We start from the raw sequence: 11,527 nt of genomic DNA on the forward strand, positions 1-11,527 counted from the left end.
ATACACAGCACAGCGAGTACTATATACAGCACAGCCCACAGAGTACTATATACAGCACAGCCCACAGAGTACTATATACAGCACAGCCCACAGAGTACTATATACAGCACAGCCAGCCCACAGAGAACTATATACAGCACACAGTAGTATACAGCACAGAGCACAGCCCACAGAGAACTATATACAGCCCACAGTAGTATACAGCACAGAGCACAGCCCACAGAGAGCTATATACAGCCCACAGTAGTATACAGCACAGAGCACAGCCCACAGAGAACTATATACAGCCCACAGCAGTATACAGCACAGAGCACAGCCCACAGAGAACTATATACAGCCCACAGCAGTATACAGCACAGAGCACAGCCCACAGAGAACTATATACAGCCCACAGCAGTATACAGCACAGAGCACAGCCCACAGAGAACTATATACAGCCCACAGCAGTATACAGCACAGAGCACAGCCCACAGAGAACTATATACAGCACAGAGCAGTATACAGCACAGAGCACAGCCCACAGAGAACTATATACAGCCCACAGCAGTATACAGCACAGAGCACAGCCCACAGAGAACTATATACAGCCCACAGCAGTATACAGCACAGAGCACAGCCCACAGAGAACTATATACAGCCCACAGCAGTATACAGCACAGAGCACAGCCCACAGAGAACTATATACAGCCCACAGCAGTATACAGCACAGAGCACAGCCCACAGAGAACTATATACAGCCCACAGCAGTATACAGCACAGAGCACAGCCCACAGAGAACTATATACAGCCCACAGCAGTATACAGCACATAGCACAGCCCACAGAGAACTATATATAGCACAGAGCACACAGTAGTATACAGCACAGAGCACAGCCCACAGAGAGCTATATACAGCCCACAGCAGTATACAGCACAGAGCACAGCCCACAGAGAACTATATACAGCCCACAGTAGTATACAGCACAGAGCACAGCCCACAGAGAACTATATACAGCCCACAGTAGTATACAGCACAGAGCACAGCCCACAGAGAACTATATACAGCCCACAGCAGTATACAGCACAGAGCACAGCCCACAGAGAACTATATACAGCACACAGTAGTATACAGCACAGAGCACAGCCCACAGAGAACTATATACAGCCCACAGCAGTATACAGCACAGAGCACAGCCCACAGAGAACTATATACAGCCCACAGCAGTATACAGCACAGAGCACAGCCCACAGAGAACTATATACAGCCCACAGCAGTATACAGCACAGAGCACAGCCCACAGAGAACTATATACAGCCCACAGCAGTATACAGCACAGAGCACAGCCCACAGAGAACTATATACAGCCCACAGCAGTATACAGCACAGAGCACAGCCCACAGAGAACTATATATAGCACAGAGCACACAGTAGTATACAGCACAGAGCACAGCCCACAGAGAGCTATATACAGCCCACAGCAGTATACAGCACAGAGCACAGCCCACAGAGAACTATATACAGCCCACAGTAGTATACAGCACAGAGCACAGCCCACAGAGAACTATATACAGCCCACAGTAGTATACAGCACAGAGCATAGCCCACAGAGAACTATATACAGCCCACAGCAGTATACAGCAGAGCACAGCCCACAGAGAACTATATACAGCCCACAGTAGTATACAGCACAGAGCACAGCCCACAGAGAACTATATACAGCCCACAGCAGTATACAGCACAGAGCACAGCCCACAGAGAACTATATACAGCCCACAGCAGTATACAGCACAGAGCACGGCCCACAGAGAGCTATATACAGCCCACAGCAGTATACAGCACAGAGCACAGCCCACAGAGAACTATATACAGCCCACAGCAGTATACAGCACAGAGCACAGCCCACAGAGAACTATATACAGCCCACAGCAGTATACAGCACAGAGCACAGCCCACAGAGAACTATATACAGCCCACATCTCTTCTCTTCCTCCCCTCACCTCCTCCGAGAATGGCCCCACAGTCCAGAAAAAAAAAAAACTCTCCTCACCTCTCCTCGTGCCCAGCGTTGCTTCCTGGTTCCTGCTCCTGTCTCAGCAGCTGCAGTCTGCCCGGGACACAGCAGGTGCGCGATGATATGACATCATCGCGCACCCGCAGTGTCAGAGGCAGAGCGGGGAATGATGGGAGAGGAGCGTCTGTAGACGCTCTCTCCTCCATCATTGCATTCAACTGTACCGGCGTCTATACGCCGGTATAGTTGAATGCGACGGCGGGGGCGGCGGATTGAGCAGCCCACCACTGGCACCGGCCCTTCTGGCATTTGCCAGAAGTGCCCTATGGCCAGTCCGGCCCTGCAGGTGCGGGTCCCAGTACGCCGTCCTGCCCCTTTATCGCTGCATACGGCGTGACAGTATCACTGACTTTAAAAATTTTCTTGGTCCAATATGGACCCCATTGCTGCTTTAGCTGGACAAATACAGCAACTCAGCCTAGAGGTGGCTGACCTCCACTCGGCAGTTGTGCAGCGCACTCCAGTGGCCACTGCAGGGGTTGCTACACCTCCACAAGCTTTGCTGGAGCCTAAAATTGCGTTACCTGACAGGTTCTCTAGGGGGCATGACAAATTTGTTACGTTCAGGGAGGCCTGTAAATTGTATTTTAGGTTGCGTCCTCACACTTCAGGTTCAGAGGAGCAGAGGGTTGGAATTATAGTATCGCTCCTACAAGGTGACCCTCAGGCCTGGGCATTTTCACTTCCCGCTGACGCTTTGCCGTTACGGACTGTGGAGGAGTTTTTTCGAGCCTTAGGTCAAGTGTATGATGATCCTGACTGCGTCTCCCTCGCTGAGTCCACTATACGCCATCTTACACAGGGAGACCGGCCAGTAGACGAGTACTGCTCTGAGTTTTGGAGATGGGCTACTGACACAATGTGGAATGACCCTGCACTCCGCAGTCAATTCTATCAGGGCCTATCTGATAAAGTAAAAGATGCCTTCGCCCTACAGGAGACACCAACCACACTGGAGGTAGCTATATCTCTGGCGATCCGTGTGGACCGCCGACTGCGCCAGAGACTAAATGAATCGCTGCTATTCAAGGGTAATTCAGATTTGGACTCACCAGAATCTGAGTCTCTAGGAGAACCTATGCAGTTGGGTGGCGCTTCTCATTCTAAGGGGGCTGCAGTAGTACGGCGAAAGGAAGGTGCATGTTTTTTTGTGGCAGAAGGGGTCATTATGCGAATGTGTGTACTTCTAGAAGACAACCGCCGGAAAACTATTGAGCGGGGAGGCTGGCAACTCGGGTGTACTAATTTCCTCCTTAGGTAAACCTCAATTTTTCCTACCAGCCGAGATTTGTCTTGGTGAAAGTAGGCTCAATATCTCTGCCTTTCTGGACTCTGGGGCAGGGTTTAATTTAATTGATGCTGGGTTTGTTCAGGCACATGGGCTTAAGACTCAAGAGTTGTCTAGACCCATACCAATAATTGCCATTGATTCTGCACCTTTGAGTCAGGGGACTTTCACTCAGATCGTCCGTGGGGTGAGCCTACAAATAGGGGCGTTGCACTCTGAGTCATTAGATTGTTATGTGTTGGGGGGTTTGCTGTCGCCTGTAGTTCTCGGTTTACCATGGCTCACGTTACACAACCCGGTGTTAGACTGGCAGACTCGGGAGATTACTAGACGGAGTGAGTTTTGTCAGGAACATTGCCTGGGTACACGGCTGGCCGGATTGAGTTCTCAGGTTTTGCCAGAGTTCATCTCAGATTTTGAGGATGTATTCTCTGAGGAGGGGAGCCGAGAGCTACCTCCACACCGTCCTTATGATTGTGCCATACCTCTCATTCCTGGTGCTAAACTGCCTAAGAGTAGGCTATACAACATCTCTGCCCCAGAGAGACAGGCCATGAAGGACTATATCACGGAGAGTCTGGCCAAGGTTCATATCAGACCCTCGTCATCACCCATTGCTGCCGGGTTCTTCTTTGTTAAGAAGAAAGACGGGGGTTTACGCCCGTGCTTAGACTTCCGTGAATTAAATCAGATTACGGTCCGGGATTCTTTCCCGCTCCCTCTTATTCCGGACCTCTTTAACCAAATTGTGGGGGCTAAATGGTTCTCCAAATTAGATCTCGGGGGGGGGGGGGATATAATCTCATTCGGATGAAGGAGGGGGATGAATGGAAGACGGCATTTATTACTCCAGAGGGACATTACGAGAACTTGGTTATGCCTTTTGGGTTAAGTAATACTCCTGCTGTGTTTCAACACTTTGTCAATGATGTATTTAGTCACTTAATAGGTAGGTTTGTGGTGGTATATCTCGATGACATCTTAATTTATTCCCCTGACCTCGAGTCTCATCAGGATCATGTACGGCAGGTCCTTCAGGTACTCAGGGACAATAAACTGTTTGCCAAACTTGAGAAATGCATGTTCGCGGTCAAAGAGATTCCGTTTCTGGGTTACTACTTATCCTCCACAGGTTTTCGTATGGACCCGGCTAAGGTCAGGGCGGTCTTGGAGTGGGATCGTCCTGAGGACCTTAAGGCTTTACAGAGGTTTTTAGGTTTTGCATATTTCTATCGCAAATTTATTAAAGATTTTTCAGTGGTAGCCAAACCATTAACAGACATGACCAAGAGAGGCACGGATTTCTCCGTATGGTCCAGTGCGGCCAGTAAAGCTTTTGAAACTTTGAAAAAGTGTTTTTCCACTGCACCCATATTAATACAGCCTGACATCACTCAGCCATTTGTGGTAGAGGTGGATGCCTCTGAGTTAGGGGTGGGAGCTGTATTGTCTCAGGGGATTTCTTCGAGTAAGTGGCGTCCGTGTGCATTTTTCTTGAGAAAATTATCTCCTACGGAGAAGAATTATGACATTGGTAACAGGGAGCTGTTGGCAATTAAATGGGCATTTGAGGAATGGCGTCATTTTTTGGAGGGAGCACTTCACCCTGTCATGGTGATCACAGATCACAAAAATCTGTTGTATTTAGAATTTGCAAAGCGTCTTACACCTAGGCAGGCAAGGTGGTCTCTGTTCTTCGCCAGGTTCAATTTCTACATTACGTATAGGCCAGGAAGCAAGAATATCAAGGCTGATGCGTTATCCCGTTGTTTCCCGGGGGGTGGGGATAATTGTGAACCAGGTCCTATACTGCAGAAGGGTGTAGTTGTCGCCGCAATTAATTCTGATCTGGAGAAAGAGGTGGTAGAGGCACAGGGGGAACGCCCCAGCAGCCTGTCCGTTAGGTAAACTTTTTGTTCCAGCTAATCTCCGTCTCAGGGTCATAAATGAGCATCATGACTCGGTTTTGGCCGGACACCCTGGAAGTAAGGTTACCGCAGACCTACTCACTCGGCGTTTTTGGTGGTCCGGGGTAAGACATGATGTACGGGAATATGTCGCTGCCTGCAGTGTGTGTGCGCGTTCCAAGTCCTCTCGTTCTCGCCTGTCTGGGTCTCTCCAACCTTTGGAGATTCCCAGAAGACCTTGGACTCATTTGTCAATAGATTTCATCACTGACTTACCGGTTTCAGAGGGGAATACAGTTATTTTAGTCGTAGTTGGTAGATTTAGCAAGATGTCTCATTTCATTGCGCTCCCCGCATTACCAAATGCTAAGACTCTGGCACAGGTCTTTATTAAGGAGGTTGTGAGACTGCATGGTATTCCTTCAGATATTGTCTCAGACCGTGGCGTGCAGTTTATTTCTAAGTTTTGGAGGGCTTTCTGCAGCCGGCTGGGGACTCATTTCTCGTTTTCTTCAGCTTTTCATCCTCAATCCAATGGTCAGACTGAACGCGTAAATCAAAATCTTGAGACTTATCTCAGGTGTTTCATCTCAGAGAATCAAGAGGACTGGGTTAAGTACTTACCGATAGCAGAATTTGCTATAAACAATCATACTCATGAGTCTACTGGTAAGTCCCCGTTTTTCGGGGCATATGGTTTTCATCCTCAATCTAGTTCATTTAATAGGAGGGATTCCTCAGGTGTTCCTGAGGAGGAGAGGTTTTCTTCATCCATCACGTCCGTATGGCAAGGGGTTCTGGATAAATTAAAGAGGATGGGTTCCAGGTATAAGAATGCGGCTGATCGGAGACGTGTGGAAGGTCCGGACCTGTGTGTGGGTGATTGGGTTTGGTTGTCCTCGAAAAATATTAAGCTGAGTTCCCTCGTGGAAATTGGGCCCTAGGTTCATTGGCCCTTATAGGATTGTGGCCGTCGTGAATTCCGTTGCTTTTAGGCTGGCTTTGCCTCAGTCATTTAAGATCCATAATGTTTTTCATCGCTCCTTACTGAAAAAGGTTGTGTCACCATCCAATCAGTCCCCTTCACCTCCATCTCCGGTCCTTGTTGATGGAAATCTCGAGTTCCAGACTTCCAGGGTTATGGATTCTCGTTTAGTTCTTCGATCCCTACAATATCTGGTACACTGGAGAGGGTACGGTCCTGAGGAAAGGACGTGGGTACCTGCTGCCGATGTCCATGTGGTTAGGTTGGTTCGGGCATTTAATACAGCTCATCCTGAGAAACCTGGTCCTGAGGTTCCGGAGGTCCCTCGTAGAAGGGGGGTACTGTTACGGGGCTACCGCGACAGAGGTTCCAGAGAACCGCAGCGTTCTGGGCCTTGTTCACACATAGTGAACAGAAGCTCTTCACCTGTATTCTGACCTGGCTGCTTTGTGCTAGCAGTGCAGGAGTTAACCTTGTTGCTGAGTTGCTTAGAGCTGGGTCTCTCTCAGCTGAAGTAGATTTTGTAATCTGATCCTCTATATAGACCCAGTCCTGACTTCAGCTATTGTCAGTGATCAGTTCTACTGCCTGGCTTGGAGGTTGAAGGAGCATAGTGTTGGAGTTGGAGGTTTATTTACAGAGATTGGTGTCTGCTGTTTTGGTTGCATGTTAAACCTGTTTTCCTTCCTAGTTTATTCCTTCTCTTCCCTTCTCTGTGTTTCCTCTGTGGTTGTGTGAGCATTTGGTGAGTTTGAGACTATTAGTTACCTTGTCTTTTTACCCTGTTGTTTGTTCTATAGTTACACTGGTGCAGTCCACCTCCCTGGGGGGGAGAGGGGGCCCCTGATAGGGCCTGCACAGGAGACAGGGATACGCTGGCTTCTCAGGCCTCCTAACCATCATGGGTACCCCAGAGATAAGGGAAAGCCAGGGCCCCATTATAGTGGCAGGAACAGGTACGGGTCCCAGTACGCCGTCCTGCCCCTTTATCGCTGCATACGGCGTGACACGGGGCATATACTATGGAGCATCTTATGGGGGCCATCAACCTTTATGGAGCAGCATACGGGGCATATACTATGGAGCATCTTATGGGGGCCATCAACCTTTATGGAGCAGCGTACAGGGTATATTGATCAGAACAGCACATTGCAGAATGGGGGCGCAGGATGGGAGCACATGACAGAACGGGGGCGCAGGATGGGAGCAGCACATGACAGGATGGGAGCAACACATGACAGAACGGGGCGCAGGATGGGACAGCACATGTCAGAACAAGGGCGCAGGATTGCAGCAGCACATGACAGAACTGAGGCGCAGGATGGGAGCAGCACATGACAGAACGGAGGCGCAGGATGTGAGCAGCACGTGACAGGACGGGGCGCAGGATGGGAGCAGCACGTGACAGGATGGGGGCACAGGATGGGAGCAGCACATTACAGAATGGGGGCACAGGATGGGAGCAGCACATTACAGAATGGGGGCACAGGATGGGAGCAGCACATTGCAGAATGGGGGCGCAGGATGGGAGCAGCACATGACAGAACAGGGGAGCAGGATGGGAGCAGCACATGACCGAACAGGGGAGTAGGATGGGAGCAGCACATGACAGAACAGGGGAGCAGGATGGGAGCAGCACACGACAGAACAGGGGAGCAGGATGGGAGCAGCACATGACCGAACAGGGGAGTAGGATGGGAGCAGCACACGACAGAACAGGGGAGCAGGATGGGAGCAGCACATGACAGAACGGGGGCGCAGGATGGGAGCAGCACATGACAGAACGGGGGCACAGGATGGCAGCAGCCCATGACAGGATGGGGGCGCAGGATGGGAGCAGCACATGAAAATGGTGCAGGATGGGAGCAGCACATGACAGAACGGGGGCGCAGGATGGCGGCAGCCCATGACAGGATGGGGGCGTAGGATGAGAGCAGCACATGACAGGATGGGGGTGCAGGATGGGAGCACCACATGACAGGATTGGGGTGCAGGATGGGAGCAGCACATTACAGAATGGGGACGCAGAATGGGAGCAGCACATGACAGAATGGGGGTGCAGGATGGGAGCACCACAAGACAGGATTGGGGAGCAGGATCGGAGCACATGACAGGATGGGGGCGCAGGATGGGAGCAGCACATGACATGATGGGTGCGCAGGAAGAGAGCAGCACATGACAGTATGGGAGCGCAGGATGGGAGCACCACGTGACAGAATGGGGCGCAGGATGGGAGCAGCACATGACAGCATGGGGGCGCAGGATGGGAGCACCACATGACAGAATGGGGGCGCAGGATGGGAGCACCACATGACAGGATGAGGAGGGCTCAGGATGAGAGCAGCACATGACAGAATGGGGGCGCAGGATGGGAGCACCACATGACACGATTGGGGTGCAGGATGGGAGCAGCACATGACAGGATGAGGGTGCAGGATGGGAGCAGCACATGACAGGATGGAGACCATATACCAATATAAATGCTCGCCACCCGGGGCGTAGAACAGGTTCAATAGCTAGTATATATATATATCGTTGACAGCCGCTTTTACCTGGATCTGTGCATCGATTATGGGCGATTGTGAGCAATGAGTTTGTCTGTCCTTTTCCTCTTTTCCAACCTTGGCAGTATGGTTTTAAATGTTGTTTTTTTAAAATAAAAATTGTATTTTTTTATATATAAATATTAGCCTTGTGATCATCTTTTTTGTATGGTTTTATGTAGTAATTGATGATAGGGTTTAGTAATCCAGTTAGATACATGGTGCAAAATTTTGAATTAATGGTATACCATGTTTTTTTTGTCATACCTGCTGGTACATACAGAGCACATTAGAGCTTCCACTTTCGGTGACCTTGTCCATCCACACATAACATTACAAGTGGAAATTTCTGGTTACAAACAGCCACAACCGACAATAACATCTGATTCCCCCAGGACAGAGAAGCCTCATAATCTGTGTATCCACAACATGATCTCGTGTCAGAGCACCTGGGTCTAACTTGATGCGGCAGGCCCGGGATTACAATAATCACAACAATATGTGACAGCTCTGTTATAATTACTACATATAATGGTTGGAGACCCATGATTCTGATAAAGATCGCCGAAAAAAACATACAATTGTGTGATAAAACTCTGCATGCTGGCATTGGTTTACAATGACGGGTTCCCTTTAAATGGAATCTGTCAGCAGGATTTCACCCACCCAAAACTATTTATATGCACATGTAGCTCTCTCAAAGTCAAGTCGAGCAATAGCTTTACATGGCCAGTCTACTGGGAAATCAGTGTTTGAATTTATGTGCAATGAGGCTAAAGTGCAATGAGGCTAAAGTGCTATGGTAGATCTGAAGCCTTTTGTCACTCCAGCTCTATTCCCTTCTCAGCGCCACCTCCTGCTTCACTGACTATTCCTTTCCCTGAAGTAATACAAGCATAGAGACTGTCAGTTACGCAGGAGGAGCAGTGCTGGGTGGGGAATAGAGCTGGAGTGACCGAGGCTTCAGACCTACCATAGCTCTTCAGCCTCATGTAGACATCAATTCAAATGCTGATTTCTCAGTAACAGAGGAACGGACTGGACATGTAAAGGTTTTGCCGGGCTTCTCTATGAAAGAGCTACACAAATGCATATAAATAGTTTTGGGGGGGTGAAATTCTGCTGACAGATTCCATTTAAATATTATCATTCAGACTACCTGCAGCCACATAGAAGGGCTGGAGATCTGCTACACAAGCCATCAGAAATTCACAGCTTCAAACCGACCATGGAGACCATTGAAGCAGATAAAAAAAATGTTTTTAAAAATATTTTAAAAATCTAAAAAGTTCAAATCGCCCCCCTACCTTTTTGCCCCATTCAAAATAAAACAATAATAATAAAAAAAACCTCATATTTGGTATCGCCGAGTTCAAACACACGCAATCTATCAATATATGAAATAATTAATCTGATGGATAAACGACGTAATGAAACAAAATAATCAAAACACCTAAAATTACGTTCTTTTGTTCGCCGCAACATTGCAATAACGATCAAAACATCATATCTACTCCAACATGGTATCAATAAAAACGTCTGCTTGGCATGCAAAAAATAAACCTCCATCCAGCCCCAGATCCTGAAAAATGGAGACGCTACAGGTCTTGGAAAATGGTGACTTTTTTTTTTTTTTTTTATCAAACTTTGGATTTTTTTCACCACTTAAATAAAAAAGAACCTAGACATGTTTGGTGTCTGTGAACTCGTGATGACCTGGAGAATCATACCAGCAGGTCAGTTTTATCATTTAGAGAACATGGTAAGTAAAAAATTGAAAAAAACACAATTATGGAGTTGCATTTTTTTTTATTACAATTTCACCGCACTTGGAATTTTTTGCCCTGTTTTCCAGTACGGTAAAATCAATGGTGTCGTTCAAAAGTACAACTCGTTCCACAAAAAAAAACAAGCCCTCACATGGTCATAAAAATGTTATGGCTCTGGGAAGGAGGGGAGCGAAAAAAATGAAAGCGCAAAAAAGAAACAGAAAATGGCCTGGAGGTAAAGGCTTTAAATATTATTCATCATCATTAATATTCTGATACAGTTTTCTCATTAGTCAAATTTTGATGAAAAAAAAAAAAAAAAAAAAGAGAGCAGGTGGTAATAATGTTCCTGCAGCTGCTCCGTCAGCAGAGCACCGGACGCTCAGTGAACGCGGTGACAGGTTTCATTCTCCGTTCGCTTCGCTCCTGCAGGTTCCACATTCATGGAGTATCGAAGTGTGTATTCCTGAACAGCGGACGCGTCTCCAGTGCATCGTGTTACTCCGACAAATACTGGATCTGTAATAAGCCGGACACAAGGACTACGGTGCGACCACTCAGCGAGCGTCTCTGAAGAAGCATTTTATCTCTACAACTCCTTACCTCAACTCTAGCAGGATCACACTGTGGATTATGCACAGATTATGAAACATGGACGTTACTTACATTATTTTGTAATTTTTTTTATAGGAAAACCAGTAAATAAAAAATTAAAATCATATCCCTCACCCTCTAGGACAAAGAAGCTGTTGCTTTAAGGCTGCAAAAGGATTTGCTCCTTGTCTTTAATGGGAATCTGTCTGCAGGTTTTTACTATATATGTATTCTGAAAGCAGCATGATGTAGGGGTTGAGACCTTGATTCCAGTGATATGTCACTTACAGGTCTGTGTTTTGTGGTTTCAATAAAATCGATGTTTTATAAGCAGGAGATTATCACTACAGGACTAGGCATCTTGTGCCTCCTGGTCCAACCACACCCCCA

General features: G+C 47.8%; 1 protein-coding gene across 3 annotated transcripts in view; it reads left to right on the forward strand.

Annotated features, from left to right (window-relative positions):
- The window catches only part of LOC143769568 (C-type lectin domain family 2 member D-like), a 187,267-nt gene extending 175,996 nt beyond the window's left edge, over window positions 1–11,271 (forward strand). For 2 of the 3 annotated variants that reach the window (XM_077258248.1, XM_077258245.1), the window contains exons 5-6: window positions 10,630–10,778; window positions 10,976–11,271. In XM_077258248.1, coding sequence (XP_077114363.1) covers window positions 10,630–10,778; window positions 10,976–11,013 — 187 coding nt within the window. In that variant the 3' untranslated portion in view covers window positions 11,014–11,271. The remainder of the gene's footprint in view (window positions 1–10,629; window positions 10,779–10,975) is intronic. The other variant, XM_077258246.1, reaches the window with a different exon arrangement.
- The last annotated feature ends 256 nt before the right edge of the window (window positions 11,272–11,527 follow it).

The sequence above is a fragment of the Ranitomeya variabilis genome, chromosome 4 (assembly GCF_051348905.1).
Source record: "Ranitomeya variabilis isolate aRanVar5 chromosome 4, aRanVar5.hap1, whole genome shotgun sequence".
Lineage (NCBI taxonomy): Eukaryota > Metazoa > Chordata > Amphibia > Anura > Dendrobatidae > Ranitomeya > Ranitomeya variabilis.